At 40.8% G+C, this 18,858-nt stretch overlaps 1 protein-coding gene across 1 annotated transcript in view; it reads left to right on the top strand.

Moving 5' to 3' along the window:
• LOC149074933 (cuticlin-1-like) overlaps window positions 1–18,858 on the top strand; it is a 76,072-nt gene that overhangs the window by 25,590 nt on the left and 31,624 nt on the right. The window contains exon 3 of the mRNA XM_089245881.1: window positions 1,048–1,093. Coding sequence (XP_089102007.1) covers window positions 1,048–1,093 — 46 coding nt within the window. The remainder of the gene's footprint in view (window positions 1–1,047; window positions 1,094–18,858) is intronic.

Raw genomic sequence — 18,858 nt, 5'->3', positions numbered from 1 at the left:
GTAAGCTTTTTGGGAAACTGGTGAAATGGACAAGTTTTTGGCAAATTTAACCGATTGTAGCTGGAAGGGTGTTTCCAGAATTGGCGATTAAAAACTTTGGGGACAATCGATTTCGAACTTTGCCAATCTTTCAGCGCTTGTAGCTCGCCATTAAAACCAGGTATTTCGATGAAATTGGTGTCACTTTAGAGAATTGTTTTCTGCTTTTTCCAAATGTGTGCTTAGTTTGCGTATAGGTCTTTCAGAAACTTCACAAATTCTGATTTCTTGACTCATTTTTTTTCATAATCCATCATAACTCGAAAACGGTTTTGGATACGACAGGTTTGGTTGGGTATCTCATGATCCACTCGGGCTCGTCTATCACCCCCTTTCGTTTGGCATAATATGTCGGATTCGCCCTGTATATACCAAGTTTCAACGAAACACGTCCACCACGACGGGAGCTATATAGATCGGAGTAGTGTCAGCATAATTCAACTAGTACTACTGTATTCGGCTTAATTATACTGACATTAATACGACGTATGTAGCGCCCATTGTGGTGGACATATTCCATTGAAACTTGGTACGCATAATACGCTATTCGGACTATGAGAAAAAAAAATAACTGCGATAAGAAAAAGTGCCACTTTTTCACCTGGTAGTCAAAAATTGAACTATTCTTGTTTATTCAATCTTTCTTTTCCCCGTGTAGGGTCCGTACATTCTATATAGTTCTATTCTATTTTATATACCAAATTTGTTCAAAGTACCTACTTCAGAATTGGCACTACATATGTCTGAGTAGTGTCAGTTATCAATCCAAAAAAAACTTCTGAGAAAAATTTCCCCGTCATGTTTTCTGGGCATGACATCGAAACAACATTAAAATTTAAAAAAATAATAATAAGGATTATTCTCATTTAAAAATAGGTAATTTAAAAAAAAAAATGTATAGCATAAGTGTTTAACTGGATGAAATTTTTGATTTGTAAATTAATTTATAAATAATTTATTAAGAGTTCTTATTGAATTGTCTGAAACTTTCCTCCAATCATTTTACAGGTCACATTCATCGCCAAGATATCAGATTCTCAACTAATATTAAAAGGTAAGTCATTGATTTTTTTTTTTTAATTACCCAAACGTAACAGTCCTTCGGGGATTTACTGACCGGAATGACCAGTGACTTTTGGCGATTCAATGAACTTCGTGTAACGGTCCACGCTAACATGTTCAGCCATTAAGCAAACAGAATGACGGCGATGATTCACGCCATCGGAATGCCTTCCGACGACCGCGTCAAAATGTCATCCATATTCATATTGGCACTGAAATACAACACCAACACTAGAGGTCATGATCTTCTTAAGTTTGGTTTAAGGGAGCGGCTCCATTAGAGACTCCACAGCACCTTGACGGCATAAAAATAAAAATCACAAAAGGTAGACAGACGCTAATGGAATGCTAATGGGAAGGTGATGACCACCAAGCAGGTGCGCAAACAGACCAACGTAAAGGTCAACGTTGCTTACATTTCTGATTATGGCCTCCAGGCGTTGAAAAAAAAAAAAGAGAAAGGTTTGGGAAAATAGAGAGGCCTTAAGCCTAAAATAATAATGTTATTAGTCTTGCACAATTACCATAGAAATTCTCTCCGTCTCAGGACGGGGGGTTTCTAAGAACCATTTCCTTGTTGTCTAAAAATATTGGATACTCTTTATTATTTCTGCTTGGATTAGTCTTCAACATCCGGTTAGAAGGCTTGTGGAAGTATTTAAGACAGGAGTTCTTAACCTTTCTTCAGCAGCGACCCAAAATCAACAACAAGATCTGCTATGCGACCCATCGGACTATTTGTTTTTTGAAATTAGTGAAACAAATAATGCAATGATTGCATTTATAACAGGACTGTAAATAGATTCGTATACGGCCCATCTCAAAAACAAAAGCTCCGGCGAATCAAGGTCGTGACCCATAACTCAGGAACCCGTGGCTGTAAGGGGATTTTCACGACCCATCTCGAAAGCCCTGCGAATAAAATTCATATAGTGACCCAGCTCAAGAACCCCCTCCCCCGGTTATAAATGGATTCGTACCACCCTTCTCGGAAGGCCCTGCGAACCGAGTTTGGGTCTTGACCCATAGCTCAAGAATCACTGGCTGTAAATGGATGCGTACGAGCTTTCTCGGAAAGCCCCACAAATCAAGCGTGGGTCGTAGCACAAGGGCTCTTGACTGTAGGGTTATTTGTGAGACCTATCTCGGAAGTCTTTGAGAATAAATCTTGTGTAGTGATCCATTGCTCAAGAATGTGAATGAATTCGCGCGACCCTTCTCGGAAGACCAAGTGAATCAAGTTTTGGTCGTGACCTACAGCACAAGAGACCCAAGGGGTTAGTTGATTTGAACGACCCATCTCGGAAAGCCCAAGTTTGGGTCGCGATCCATAGGTTAAGAATTCCTGTTGTAGTGATGAAAGGGCGGGGGTTTAGAAAACTTCTCAAACGTTATTTAAGTGATCATACGTAAAAATATTATGTGCAATTTGGTTGATATTGATTAGAGACTAGCGTCCTCTGCTGTTGACTTAAAACACTAATTTCTGAATCGATGCATATTATAGATATATTTATATATCTTTTTTTGAGAAAATTTATGTTGTAAGTTATTACATTGATAAAAATTAATTCTAAAAAATTTAATTTAGTGAATTTAATGCAGTAAAATATCAGTTAATTTGCTTTTATGTTATGTGGTGTGCTGGACAAATATTATCACCTTTAAATACAGTTTAGGTTTCGGTTTTTTGTGCGTGCAAAAATAAATTAGTTTCGTTTTTTAGCGCCATCTACCATTAATGTTAAATATTATTTTCTAAGTTCACAAGTATAAATTTTGGTTAAATTTTTTTCACTTTCAAACTCTTTTTTTTATCTAAGAATTCAATTTCTCAATAATTTATAAACAATTGATTATTTTGGTAAGTTGCGCCCACTTATAAAATAATCGAATACAGTGAAATATCGGGTAATACGTTGTTTCTTCTGCCTTAATGTGACAGAAAAATTAAAAAGCGTGCCATTATTGAAACAGTAGAATCAGTGAGTGTACCACCAATTTTTAGCCAGCTATCGGACCCTCAATAATATCGTAGCTTCTGGCTACTTTCCCATTTTCTCACATTAGTTATAAATGCCTTTTTTAATGCCTATTTTAGGAATATATATATTTTTAGTGCCTTTTTTAATTCCTATTTTAGGCATTTTTAGTGCCTTTCTCCCTGCCTATTTTGACCATTTTTAGTGCCTGAACTTCCAGGCTCTACCCATCATATTTGATTTCAATTGAAAGCTTTACCCCCAAAAAACTACCTATCATGACTCCTTTTCACCTATATTTTCACTGGTGCCCCCCCCCCTTCCCTAAAATATCCCAGAACCACAAGGGGTTCTGACCCCAGGTTGAGAACCACTGCTCTAGTGAAATTTCTGCTTTTTTTTTTCTGGGTGTCTCCTTGCAATGAAAGTTCCAGTGTTAACAGTTCTTTTGAGCCCTAGAATCTCATTACATCGTGTCAAGTCAGATTTCGACGTAGTGCTCAAATCCTTTTCCTAGCAGCAATGCAGTAAAATAATCACATCCGAATAATAGATGGCGTACCGCTCGATGGGACTCGTACCATCGTTGATAGTAACTTTAATTGGGATACAATAAAAAAAAGGGGGGGCTTAATTTAGCGCATAATTTACACGCACGTCACAGCCACAAACGAGTTCGTGGATTCTCCTCAGCCGAATGTGATTGAGACGTCTAATTACATCGAGACGTAGAAATTCATGAGCTCTCGATGCCGATGCCTTAATAATAATATCATCAGCCCCGAATACAATTAATCCGTCAAAACAAGTTTGGTAATAACATTAACAATCGCAGAGAGAGAGAGTGGTCAGTCCAATAAATAACCAGCAATTACTAAAACCCCCTAATAGTCCTTCTACCATTTTCCTGCGATTCAGTTCGCATTGGATCGATCCAGCTCCGAGGCATGTCCAAGTCGCATTTTATTAGCAGGATCCTTGTATAAGTAATAAAACGGAATAATCTTTTCACTAGATGGCGGCGGCGACCGGTGTGTTTACGGCCGATGTTAGGAGGGGGAAAAAAAAGTGATTTGTGGCCCAACTGAAATGGCGCCATAGACACCGGCTAGTATCCACCATCTTGTGATAAAATAAAAGGTGAACAAACTCGGGAAAAAAAGACATTCCTCTTCTCGGACATTTTTATGGCTCCTTGGCATTGAGAAAAAGATGATATGAATGGGATCGTCCGCCAAGAATCATGGACAGATGGTTTTTTGTTGTCTTTTTTCCAATGTGAGGATCGTGTCATGGGCCGTAATTATCATTGCACTATGTATGTATCGACTATATTTTCAGACACCATAATTGCAGACGGTGTGATGGACCCCGATGATCTCTTATAGTTTCAATCCCCCGTGATGGACGTTTGTCACTTAAACGGACGTCACTGGTCTTAATATGGGTCCAATCAATCGCTTCTCAACGCGTACGTGATCGAATGTCGTTATTTGGACGCGTCAAATTTCGATCGTCGATGTGTTATTAGAGACCAACACCCCCCCCCCCCTCCCTCTAAAACGCGGGGAGTGTTGTGATTGCTCCGTTGACGTAGCCTTAGGACGATCATTAGTCTTGTTGTTTGAAAATGTGTGACACATCATTTTGGTGATTGGGGGGATTAGGCTATAGCTGGTTCCCTTCATCCTGCCGCGGTCATTCTTGACACACAATGGATAATTAGACGGAAGCCTATTGCTCGAAAGACACTTCAGAAGGCTGTCGACGATGTCCCAGTGATGACACGCATTATCGAAGGATTTACACTGTGGACAACAGTAACTAAAACCAATTCTTCCAATGAAGATACCACCAAAATTTGAAATCCAAGCCACCAATTCGAACTGCCATTTCTGCCAGAAATGGATGTAGATCAGGGGTTCTTACTCTTTCTTTAGCCGCGACCAAAAATCGGACGTCACTGGTCTTAATATGGGTTCAATCAATCGCTTCTCCGCGTATGCGTAATCGAATGTCGTTATTTGGACGCGTCAAATTTCGATCGTCGATGTGTTATTATGCCCCCCCCCCCCTCCAAAACACAGGGAGTGTTGTGATTATTCCGTTGACATAACCTTCGGGCAATCATTAGTCTTGTTGTGTGAGAAAGTGTGTGACACATCATTGTGCCGCGGGCAGCTTGAGTGATCTGTGAATGTGTCGCAAGTCCCTTGATGGATTTGAATTTCATCTCGAGCCACTTAAGTGTTTTCGAACTGTGCCACTTGGTTCATTTTTACGAAATTAGGTGTGAGTTCGTAGGATTAGGCCGTAACTATTTCCATTAATCACGCCGTGGTAGTTTTTGATATGTCATGGACAATTAGTTAGATGGATGGAAGCCTATTGCTCAAAAGACATTTCAGAAGGTTATCAACGACGTCTTAGTGATGACAAGCACCGTCGAAGCCTTTCTATTTTTTGGCTATAGTAACTCAAACAGAAATTAATCACGAAACTAAATCAGCAATAATCCAGATGAACTAGAAGAAATTATACTTGTACAAGAGCTGGAGAAGGCAAGTATTCAAGTGTGTTCGAAAATAAACTGATTTGCTTTGAAGAAGAAAACTTTGCTCAACAACACAGAGATGGAAGAAGTACAAAGCTGTATATATCTGGGACAAAAAAAAATTGTCATGGACAACAACAACAACATCATTAATGAAATAAACAAGAGAATCAAAAATCGGGTGGAGCACTTTTTGGCAAAAACTACGCAGGTCTGAAGAGCAACAAGCCACTGTGCCGTAAAAGAAAAGTATTCGACTCATGTGTGTTTACCAGCAATGACTTATGGAGATGAAACATGGAAACTTACCAACAAAACAGTACAAAGACTGCCAACAACACAAAGGAAAACTGAGATGCATGCTAAGCATCACAAGAAGAGACAGTAAACGAATCAGATGGATAAAAAGAGAAACAAATGTACGCAAATATCATAGTGAGAATTAGCCTTTTGAAATAGAAAGCATTGCAAGAAGGCGGGACAACAGACTGACCTCAAATGCTTTAAATCGGTAACCCCCCCCCCTCCGCAGCGTAATAATAAACGGCCAAGAAAGACGGCCCTACACAAGGTGGAGCGGTGAAATCCGAAAAGAGTCTAGAGATGGATGGCAAAAACATCAGGCACAAGTAAAATGGAAAAATTTAGAGGTCTACAATCCAGCAGTGCATTTTGAAATTGATCGATGATGATACGTGCATACTCAGTAAAGTTGTCATAATAATTCATGTTGTGCGAGTTCAACATAAATGTACACCAAACCAATAACAGAAGGCCATCCTTCATACAGAGATTTGGGCTTCATCACATCATACAGCCGTCACCGAAGTACGTCACACACGTATATCCTCGGTCGACTGCGAGTCGCATATAACAATAGCCGCAGTACGGACGTCAACTCGTTGTTAAAAACGAATATTCCCATCATCGAACGATTCACCGTGAAATTCGTGTGCCTCACATAGACAGTTATCTACCACCTTGTGACGGTGGGGAAACAATCAAAATTAGCGGGACACGTGACGACGGTGACGTGTCTCGAGCCAAGTGTCATGTCTTGTCGTCTCGGTCACGAGTATTTCTCGCCCACGTGTGACTTACCAGAAGGAAGAGAAAAAAAAAATCGATGGTACTTGTTTCTTTCTTTCATCTCTCTATTAACTTTTAATGACACTTCATAATGTGAACTATCGAACAGGAAGAGACACACAGCCAAAAACGAACAACAACAACAACGATTGTGATGTCATTAGGTTGTTATTTTCCGTTTAAATGTTTGAGTTGGATCTTCAGAAGAAGAAGAAGAAGAGTGCAACGAACTTGAAGAAGAGACCCGAAGGCAAGAAGCGATCAAGCATTAACAACAACAACAACAACAATCACATTCGATCCACTTAGAAACTACAACAAGAACTGGTGCGAAAATAATTACCAGCACCAACAGTAAATGATCAGATTCAAATTTGATCAAATTTCTAATCACGGGATTGAATGTTATTTGATCTTGAAGGTAAATAAGGAATCACAGGTACCGGGTCCAAGAAAAAAAAAAGTCGCCGAGTCATTTTTCGTTTGACCAGTGGTCATCTCTGGTCAATGTCCATGTTAACTGAGTCATAGCCGTTACTGTTTGGTGGAGAAAAGAAGAAAAAAGACCGCCAAAAAAGAGAGAAAATTGGTTTTTTTTTTTACTTCAACAATGGTTTCCCGGATGTAATCATGGCGTCAGTCAATGTCAAGGCAAAACAAGGCCGCAACAGACTTTCTTCTTCATCTTTACCCACTTGGAGAAGATTTCTTTTCTGTCTGCAATTTTCTTACTTCGTTGTGGGCGATAATTAGTGTTGTTGTTGCTGTTAATAATCCTCCCTCTTTTTTTTTTTTCCTATTTCTTGTTTATCATAGCACATGTGTGTGTGGTCAAGCTCTTAATTATTATTTTTTTTTTTCAAATCCATTCTCAAAGGTCAAAATCCTTTACGGCTAAAAGTTCTGACTGAACAACAAAGATGGCACGATTTGCGTTAATTATACCGCGCAGTCTTTGGATAGATGGTCACAGTGAAGCATGGTCTTAATGGTTATAATTCAAGTCGAAAACCTGTAATTGGTCAATGGTTATGAGTATGGCCATTGAGAAATGAACCTAAGCTACTGATGGCTGAAGAAGATTTATAGACTGTAGTTCCTAATCTCAAATGTACAAATACAAATACAACGCCACAACAGGCAAATTGCCCAACTTAAGAACATCATGGATCCCCGAGCCCCTACCTACTACTGCTACACCACACATGCACCACCCCCCCCCCCGCGGAACCCCCCAACGAATCGGTAAATGCGGGAATGTGCGTGTACGTGTAGTGCAACCTGACGTATAGTTTGTTTCTGTGTAATGCTTGTTATGTCTAGTGCTGCCATCTGCCCCCAGTTTTACTAACTATGAGTGAAGTGTTATGGTTGAATGATTTACCGTTGTAGGACTGTTGCTCTCTGTGGCGAGACTTTTTAACGGGGAGATCGGCTCGCATTTGCGCCTTGAAGTTGGGAACCACAGAAAACCAACTTCAGCCGACCACCACTGTGGGGTTCGAACCCGGATCCTCGCATCACGAGTCCGGCACTATAACCACTCGACCACCACAGCGGCCCTAGAAATGTGAATCTAGGAACTTTCAGTAGGAACTTCAGTGTCAGCTCGGCTAACGCAGATGATTCGTTCCAAAATTACGTTCGTTAACCGAAATTGTCGTTATCCGAAACACGATTTCTCATTTTTTCTATGTAAAAGCGATTAATTCGTTCCAAGTTCGGCCCAAAATTTGAATATGAGTTTTATAAAATGGTAAGAAGAGCTATAAAAAAAGCATATTGACTCATCAAAGGCTGAGATGAACAGCTTTACAACTGAATGAAGAAGGATTTAAAGGGCGTTAAAAAACTGAAGATCTATTTTTGACACTATTCACACAGCTTTTATTATCAACTATTTACACTTCTTCCAGAACTTCGAAGTCTATTCAGGGAAAGCTTGTCGGAAGATGATTCTTCTTCAGAAGCTGGCCTCCTTCTGTTTACTGAAGGAGAAGTTGAAGATCTGTCCGAAGTCAATTGAATCTCTCTATTCTTTAAAATGTTTTGGAAGGGATCGATGCATTTGTCTTCAGTAAAAGTACCCAGTCTGTTTATTCCAGCTTTGTCCGGATCGAGAGCCACACGTACCTGTTAGTAGATCTAATAGAACGTTAAGCATGCCCAGGCAGCGACCTCATACATCTGTTTAGGGAAGAGGAGGATTAGCCAGAATAGTTGAGAGGATAGATATGATCCACGAGGGATTACCCAGAAGCTGATTAGAAATGGCAATTGTAGCTTTTGGACTGAATCAAACAATACGGTGCAGCGATTGGAGCAACCCAGCTTCAGGTGAATTCAGTCACTATCAATTGCCAATGTGCGGTCGTGTGGGCATCGTGCTGAACTCTCGTCCTGAGGATCGAGGTGCGAGCCCCGTTGACGGCATAGTTCTGGTCGGCTGAAGTTGATTTCCTGCGGTTTTCCAGCTTTGAGGCGCGAATGCAAGCTGGTTTCCTATTTGAAAAAACTCTCCGTGGAGCGCGGGCAGACCTACAACAATACTGACATAACATGAAAATTCAAGCATTTCCATCTTTACTTCAGGATATGGAAGTCAGATGGCAGCACGAAACAAGTGCAACTCGACAACATGAATACGCTAGGGCAATGTTTCTAAACCGCTGGGCCGCTGCCCGATACCGGGCCCTGACATCAGTCAAACCGGACCGTGAATGATTCACTGTCTCTTTTTCCCCCATTTATTCCCTACTAGTCGCGTGTAGGCAGGGCCTTCTCCCTCACAAAAATGAAATCAACCGGGCCGCGGGATTCCAAAGGTTAAAAACCACTGCGCTAGGGTCACACATATACGCAGAACACACATTCCGGCATGTGCCGATTCGTTAGAAATTCCGTAGAGGTATGTGTACGAGGTGGATGTCCGGTTAAGTAGTAGTGGTAGTCACGATCAATTACAGAAAATCCCTTAAGAGAAACTGATCAAATTTTATCAAGAACTTTTCTCGATTATGTGATTTATTTACTTCTATCATCATTATTTTATACTTGTCTACTGGCGATGTGCATAATGGCACCTGCCCATGTTAATATATCTTTTGTTCAAGCTTAAAAAATGGTTATATCCCAGAGGCACCCGAGTCCTCAGTGACAATGTGCTTACATCACCGAGAGTGACAGAGCCTGGATGTCTCTCGGTTCCTATCACTATCACAGCATTGTCGGGATGTTACTTTTTTGGCCAAAGAATGAAAACGCCAAGGAGTGTAACATTTTTCATATCTCCTTTCTGTTGGCATTTTTTTCATTTTTGCTGCTTTCTTCCTCGGAACACTCTCCATCTTCAATGTTCCTTTCTTAATTTAGTTCTTTTTTCAGCTCTTCCAGAGATTTTCTGTCGTTAGGTTTTTTGAGTGGTCTTTTTAAGTAATTCCTCCACTCCCTCTTCATTCAACTCCAAATGTAAAGCTTTGCGCAAGGGGAGGCTATCTTATCTACAGTGTAAATATTCTCAGCAGCACGAGTTCCTGGAAAGATATTAAAACCAGAGTGATATCATTGGATTTGTCTTGACGAGATCTATCCGCTGACATTAGAAACACGAATATATTCTGAATAGTTCTTGAGATACGAGCGTTTAAAACATTTCGTTACACAATTTTTTTTGAGGATGTATCCAGTATTGTCAGGTGATTTAAAAGACGTATTCACGTCGAAATGCGAGTACTTTTTGAAATGATTTTCAGTTAAGGCTCAATTACATTGGGCGAGTTTACTAGCTATTTTCCGGCGAGTAAAGTTGCTGGCGAGCGAGCCGGTTTCAACTAGCGCAGCGAATTTCAATTACACTGGACTAGTAAAATTGCTCACTAGATGAGCGAGCAACTCATTTTCTCTCCCTTCCTTTTTGCGTATTGTCGTCTTTCTCTTTTGTTGGGAGCCAAAGCAAGAGTACAAAAAAAAAAAAGTAGCCACACTCATATTGCACCAGAGCGACAACAAAAACGCCGGTGAGTAGCGAGAAAAAAGTAGCCTACCCTTCAACTTTTCTCGCACTAGTAGAGCAAGTGTAGAGTTTTCTCAGCCACCTCGATGGGCATTTTGCCTGTTGTGACGTTGTATTTGTATTTACATGATAACGTTATTACACAGAGCGACTTCAGTAGCAGCGAGTAAAACCACAAGCGAGTAGCTAGTAAACTCGCCCAATGTAATTCAGCCAAGAGAGACAGGGCAACAACTTTTTAATTGGGTTTTGGGGCACACCGGGAACTGTATAAAAAGACAATTTTTTTTATTAATTATACAACCCCTTGAAACATGAATGGCATATCTGGGAACTAAACGTTATTTGGGAACTTTTTTTCCTAATTGGAAGTACACCTCTAGGATCAACGGTTCACCGGTAAAATGCGATATCCTCCCTGCTTGCTAAACACCCTGTAAATTTACATTATAATATTTAAAAAAAAACCCAAATGCATCCAAATTCTATCATACATCGAAATATGAAGCACAAACTCACTGTCCACTTCATCCAACATCAAACCGTTGTTGATCAGTGATTGGCACTATCCCAGCTTCGAATCCCAGTAGTATAGTCATGTGCAAATCAAGTTCAGTATCATCAAAATCAAGTTCAGCATCATCAAAATCAAGTTCAGTGTCATCAAAATCAAGTTCAGCATCATCAAAATCAAGTTAAACATCATCAAAATCAAGTTCCGGTCTGATTAAGCCAATGCCCACCGAATAATCCGAGAAATTCACTACGAGGAAGCTTTAGTTACGAAGCCCCCTCCCAGACGTGATTATAACATTAACGATTTTATTCTTTCTCTGGGTATAATCAGATTACGATGGAAATTATCCCAAGAAAGAGGATCTCAAGATATCATAATCCCCCCGAACGTAAAAACGAAAAAAAACACACAACACGTGAATAATTATCTCATCGAATGATCTCAGGTAAGAGCACCTGAGAAGAACAACGTGAAATTTCAAAAAGCACGAAACAAATAAAAAAAAAAAGAAGAGAGAAAAGGGTCAGTGATCGTTTTTAGAGGAAGAAGAGATTCCGCCATCATTGGCTTTTTTTCTTGTTGTTGTTCTTGCTCTTTCCTTCCTTGACAAGAGAAGAGAAGAAAGGAGAGAAGAGAGAGATAACTGAAGCGTTTCTTGAGAAGATAAATTCAATAAATAATAAAGCACTCTGAGAGAGAGAGCAGAATGCAGACAACGATAAAAAAAAACGAATTACCTCGATATAACGAGAGAAATTTTGTTTTTCTTTTCTCAAAGAAAGTTGTTTTTCCTACTTTTTCCTGCAGAAAATGAATTAAGAATGGAAGAAGGTAAAGGATTTTTTTTTTCACTTTGATCTTGAGATAATTGCATTGTATGGCTGTTAAATTGGTATATCTGATTAACCCCGGGGAACTTGATCGCAACCCTCCCCCTCTCTTTCCCATTCAATTTGATTTTTCAGTCCCCGCCGCTTTATGTGATCACATCGGGATTCGAGAGTTTCGGATAACAATAAACGAATGGTTAATTACAGTCGGCTCCCCCGTATTCGCGGGGTTACGTTCCGGGCATAGGCGGCGATAGACTTGGAAGTCTGGGGGGGGGGGGGTGGCAAGATGCTGATTATGTCAATTCATATATGCGTACCATACATTAGATCAGTCGACTCCACCTTTGACGCTGGGGGGGGGGGGGGGCAATTCCGCCCACGCCCCCCCCCTTATCTCCGCCCATGGTTCCGGGGTGACCGCGAATTACCAAACCCATAGATCTTTTCTTGTATATCTTCGTTTATTGAACAGCATGAGAAGAGCAGGGTAACGTAGAGGTATAAGGGAAATGTAAAAGAGTGTGCAGCGGTTGTTGGCGATGTTTTCTGAAAGAGCATTGTGATTTCTGTTGGCCGTTCCTTCTTCTTCATATCGTCATGTTAGAATATGATGGCAAGGCTTCCTCTACCAATTTTTCCACATGTGAAGAGCGTTCCATAGATGGATCTATACCGTAAAAACAATCTATTGTTGACTTGAACGTGCGAAGCCCTTCCGCTATGTTACTCATGGTGAACTTGTCTTCTAGTTCTTTATCTTGATCTTCTTCATCTGGTACCGCTTCAGTTTCAGGAGTGATCAACCTGCATTAATTCCTCCTCTGTCAATACCTCTGAATTAGCTGTTCGACTTCTATATTCATATCACATTGAACCCTTCTCCACCCACCTGTTTCGCTAACGTGACAATGTCTTTTATAGTCTCTTCAGTTGGCTCTGTAGAAATGGTTGTGTCCTTCATTGCACATTGTGGCCAAAGGTTAATCCAACTCGAGGTGACTGTTTCTCTCTCTTGGGAGCTGCCACGGCTCTAGTGATGACAGTAATGTCATTAGCGAGCCATTCTAAACATGCACAACTCAAATTTTGTAAACAAAAAACGTGAATGACGATTTCTGAGTGTTGCAAAAAAAAAAAAATTCTAATAAAGAAAAAAAAACGCGATTACGGGGAGTCGACTGTATATCCGAAAAGTGCCGTTTTTGCAAGTACGGTGACCATACATCCCGTTTGGTTGAAGGGGACGTATGGTAAGCGGGTATTGGTTAAACAAGAGAACTTTTTTCTTCCTCTTTTCCACATAACTGGTTGAAAAATCAAGGAAACATATTTTCTGGATTTTATGCCGAGGTGAACTCGGAAAGAAAAGTCATATGGTGTCCACCGGGACTCGAACTTAGGACCTCTTGCATTCCGGACACACAAGCATGCTACCACCTACACCACTGGAGACACGGCCGTACCTTCCTTATTTCGCGCACTGTGGCGTGAGGCACTGAAGTAGAGACATTAGTAGACGCTTCAGCAAATGGCCCCGAGGTGGGAATAGTAGAGATAGACGTCTTTTTCTCAGCCTCAGCCTGATATATCATTGAAACAGATATTTTCTGTATTTTATGCCGAGGTGAAAAGTCATGTGGTCTCCTATATCCCGGTATTTTCTTTACCGGGACTCGAACAATGCAAGAGAGGCCCTGGGTTCGCGCGTCGTAGACCACATGACCTTTCTTTCTGAGTTCACCTCCTTGATATATTGGGCCGAGGAAAAGCCTTCCATCTCTGGTTTGCAGTGGTTCCCAAACTTTTTGAAGTGTGACCCCCCCCCCCCCCCGACCTAAAACAAGGGCGGGGGTTTGGATGATGCTTACGTCATCAACCAACCTTTATATAAACATGAAATATTCCTAATAGCATCCTGAACTGGGGTTTGTGGGCACCTGAACTAACAATCTCCCTATTGATAAGTCTCCTAGAATCTCTAAATGTTTCATCGATCCTTCAAGTGATCGAGAAATGTGTTTGGGCCGCTTAAGTGCTTTCGAACTGTGCCACGCATCATTCAAGTGATCCGCAATTATGCCGCGGATCACTTAACTAATCTGGGAATGTGCCGGAGTAACTTGAGTGATGTAGAGCCGCACTGCGGGGTCGCTTAAGTGCTCTAAAACTGTGCCAACTGTCACTCAAGGGATTTCTAAATGTGCCACGGATCGGTTAAGTGTTCTGGAACCGTGTCGCGGGTCACTTAAGGGATCTGTGAATGTGCCACTGCCTACTTGTGTGATTTTAAAAATGTGCCACGGGCCTCATAAATGCTCTGGAATTGTGCCATGGGTCACCTAAGCGATCTATGAACTGCTATGCTTAATTCATTTTTACAAAATTAGGTTTGAGGGGGCAGGCCGCATCAGATAATCCCCCGAGCCACATTTGGATTTATCATTATATGACTTAGAGAGTGGGTTACAATGAATTTCTTAAAAGAAAATTTTGAGTTCTTAACCTTCGAATAGCACTAAATTAACAGAAATTGATTATAACATATATAAAGGTATTTTCTTTCGCAATTTTGATTTCTTTTAAAAATATTTTTTGCATTTAAAAAAACATTTATGCCCCCCCCCCTCATGTCCCCCTCCCCGTGTACAGTCTCTGGTCCCACCAATATGTGATAGAAGGTGGAAGGGGGGGGGGGGTTTCAGAGTTTTGCTGACTTTTGCTGACAGTGGGGAGGGGGGGGGGTCAAAAATGGCTGAAAACTGCTGACGTAATACTTGAACGGCCCCATTGGTCAACAATTTTCAACTTTTTTCTTTTCCTAACACCAGTGAAATTAGTTTTTTTTAGACTAATTTTGAGTGTGCTGAATTCAAATATGAATGTAAAAAATCTTCACGTACAGTTTTTTTTTTCATGCATGTTGGTCATTTTTTGAAATACACATACACTACGAAAAACTTGGAAGAATTGCCATATTCTAAATAACAAATTATAATATATCTATTACGATAGTTATTTCATCATATACTCGAATTAGGAGGGGGTTATAAAAGGTTTGGGGGATGTTAGCAAGGTTTTTCTTCCAGATAGTTATTAACTTTCAGAAAACATTTAAGTTAACAGAAGTTGATTAGAATAGCTGGTAAAGTTATTTTATTAGTCTTTCGTATTAGGTATTTCAAAATATTTCATTTTTTTTACAAAAATATTTTCAATTTTTGATCATTTTTGGAGGCACCCCCCCCCCTCCCCCGCATACGCCTCTGATCAGCCCCAATTTAATGTGAAGTGGTGACAGGAAAACTTATTTGGAACATTAATGCTGCTGCGCGTGACGTTGACTTTAGTCCCATTTCTTGACTAAAGAGTTCTACATAAACGTAACGCCTGTGTCTTCCTTTCAATTAAAAAAACAACGGGGAATACGGTTGCAATTAGAGATCAAAACAATGTTGCCATTCCCCAAGTTTTAGATGGCAAAAAATAGAAGTATGTTTTCTTGTATCATTTCACACGTATATAGCCCAAATATGTAGATTTTGAAAGATATTCCTAATTAAATGCCATATAACAAAAAAAACTAGACTTGATGGGTATTTTTTAAGGTCAGATCTGGAACCAAAAATTAATTAAGAAAAGCAAAATTTTTCCATGTTGGGAAAAACCTTGTGGACTTTGTGTGTTATTGTGCAAGTAGAATTTGATTAAATTACATTGTATGGTGCATGGTAATTAGCTCAGCTGAGAGACAGAGAGAGTGAAGGCATTTTCTAGTTTCGATATGTCTTTAAAATAAAAATGAATTTCTTATTTTAGGACGTTTTCATTTCGGAGAATCGCTCGCGATCCCCCTAGTTCCTTTGTGGATCCATACTTTGGGAATCACTGGTCTAATGTGTAATCGTTATATCACGAATTAAGATCAAATTTTTTAATATGCAATACATTTCATCGATTCCTTGAGAAATTCTCTTGGAAAAAAGAAATTTGAATCAGGCCAACACTGAAGGAAATTTTTTTTTTTTCGTCACATGTATTTGCCTTCACTGTAGGAAGACCATTGCAAAATGGAATCTAAATTTAGATCACGGCGAATACCACGGACTGATTATGACATCCTCAAGCGGCCCGCGGCACACTTTCAAATCACTTGAGTGACTCGCGGCACATTTCTAGATAGCTCAAGTGGCCGCGATACGTTTTCAAACTACTTAAGTAGCCGCGATAGGTTTTCAAACTACTTAAGTAGCCGCGATAGGTTTTCAAACTACTTAAATGGCCGCGATAGGTTTTCAAACTACTTAAGTGGCCGCGATACGTTTTCAAACTACTTAAGTATTTTGAAACTCTCCAAAAGGTTGGCATCGCCTGTTCTACGGTATATGAAAGTTCTATTTAATTGCTGTCGCCTTACACACCGGTGTCCTGACTCTGTAATGATTGACCGGTGCCGAATTTTTGCACCTCCAGAAGAGTCAACACACGTCACCTGGGACCAAACGGCAACCTTCACGGTGGTAGACGAGCATATTACCACCGCCGCGCCACTGGGCAGGCCGCCCCCCCCCCTTCTGGGAAGCCTTGTCGTGATGTTGTCGTTTGAGGCAGAAGTGAGGGGATGATCACCTCACTTTTTCTTTAATCTAGTGGAGGCATAAACTTCAGAATACCTCCAGTGACTTGGCCCATTCCTCAGATAACGGGTCGTTGTATTCCACAGTCCGTTAAACGAGATTTCAACAACATCCATCGTCGCTGCCGATAGACTCTGCCGCATCGAGATCGATTTATGATCAGATGCACCACGATCAATGTGCGCGCTAATCAAAATCCATTCTTCTAGTTAAGTCGATTAAGAGCGGCTGTGTTTCTATAATTACCCGCAGAATTAGAAACCGGAAATGTCAAAAAAGAGCTTGGTTTGGAAGCTATCCTCTATTCTCCCCACGTAGCACCAGGATTCAAACCGTTACATTGCACGACTGTTCAGTCGGCAGTTTTGATTTACCCAGGAAGGAATCTTCATCACTGCTACCCCCCCCCCCCTCCTCCCTCGTCTACTACTTCACCACACACCAACTTCGGCAACATCGCTATACTGCAATATACCGCCATTAACGAGTTGGGTTGGAAATGAAGACGCTGTCTTTCGGTGGTCACCTCAAGTTCGTTAGGGAAAAAATAACTTACCCTATAACTCTTCCCCAAGTTCGAGCTTGAGCCCTGACGACAACCTTCACTTCACGGTGGTAAACGAGAATCTTACCATCACTCCACTAAGGTACCCTTCCTTCCCCCCCCCCATTTCCTCATCTGGGAAGCCTTGATCATTCGTGGTGTTTTCCTGCAGATTACAGTCACCTATACATACACACATACAAAAAAACAATCAGGATAGCTCATAAAAATTATACGAATTGCCATTGTGTTCGGCCTTCATTGACTTTGAGAAAGCTTTTGACTCTGTCGTCGCATCTGCTGTTATTGAAGCTCTAGAGTAGTATCATAGTTATCTAAACTTTCTGTTCCATCGGCCCCTTCTTCAGAATTTTTTTTCTCTCATCAGCCCTGGAGTCATGTGAATCCATAGGATCCTATGTTACACTCATTGCTTCTATCACCCCCACCCCCGGGCCATTCCATTACCCACTTTAGGAAACACTGCTCTAGACCATAGTTTCTCAAACTTCTTGTTCCATTCCCCCCCCCCCTCTTCTTCAAACACTTTTTCTTCTCATGGCCCTAACTCAAGACAACCCATAGGATCCTATGCGTTATACCTGTAACTTCTATTACCCTCTGGACCATTCCATCGCCCCCGGGGGGCGATATATATTGCCCACTCGCGGAAACATTACTCTAGACCAGAGGTTCTCAACATTTTTTGACTCGCGGAGCCCTTTTTAGTAAAAGAATTCTATGGCGGAGCCCCGTAGGCCAATTATGGGAGAGTACACAACTAGCCCCAAGGGCTCCACGGAGCACCGGTTGAGAACCGTTACTCTAGACGCAACTCGTAAGCACGCAAGTATAGTAGAAAATTTTATTCGATTCCGTATAGTGAAGGCGATTAACTCCTCCCGCTCTCTAAGACGTACTCGGGGATAAGCATTGTTGTTGCAGCATAAAAGTCAGATTTGCTACACGGGTGTTGTTCTTCCGATATCGCGTGTAGATAGCGCCCTAGAATTGAAAAGAAAAGGTTGAATACCCCCTCCTCCGAAATGATAGGTTTTTCTTCTACCATCAAAGTCGTTTCGTTCGCTTAAGACTTGGACCGAGACCCTATCAAATTGCCATCAAATAAAACTGATGGATTCGATTTCTACACCTCAGACTTCGTGTATAGTTTTCAATTCCTCTACAACGTCATTTCCAGAAGATCCACCCGAATATACCAACAACAACCGATCATACGAAGTATTAAACATACCCGTATGGACTTCAACACCTATAATTACTATATTTTAAGTATCAGTTTTCGTTCGGTAACTGGTCATTGATTGGTCAATGCACCCGAGGGAGGAATCACTTACATCACTGCTGCTGCTTCCTTGAACTTAAGACGCGTATAATAACAACAACAACAACAACATGGCGTGCATTTCATGCGTGCGCACTAACCTCGTGAAAGTTTTTTTTTTTTTTTCTTGTACATAATGAAAACCTTCAGAGGAATGTACCGAAACGAAATCGACCGTGATCATCACCATCATCGTCGTCATGGAAAGTGAAAAGGAGGAGGAGGATCCAGGAACTTTTTTTGGCAA

The sequence above is a fragment of the Pholcus phalangioides genome, unplaced genomic scaffold (assembly GCF_987345545.1).
Source record: "Pholcus phalangioides strain wild (caught in Gottingen) unplaced genomic scaffold, Ppha-v1.0 ptg000016l_1, whole genome shotgun sequence".
Classification (NCBI taxonomy): Eukaryota; Metazoa; Arthropoda; class Arachnida; order Araneae; family Pholcidae; genus Pholcus; species Pholcus phalangioides.
Note: the sequence above shows the minus strand (reverse complement) of the source record. Positions and strands in the feature narration are given on the sequence as shown.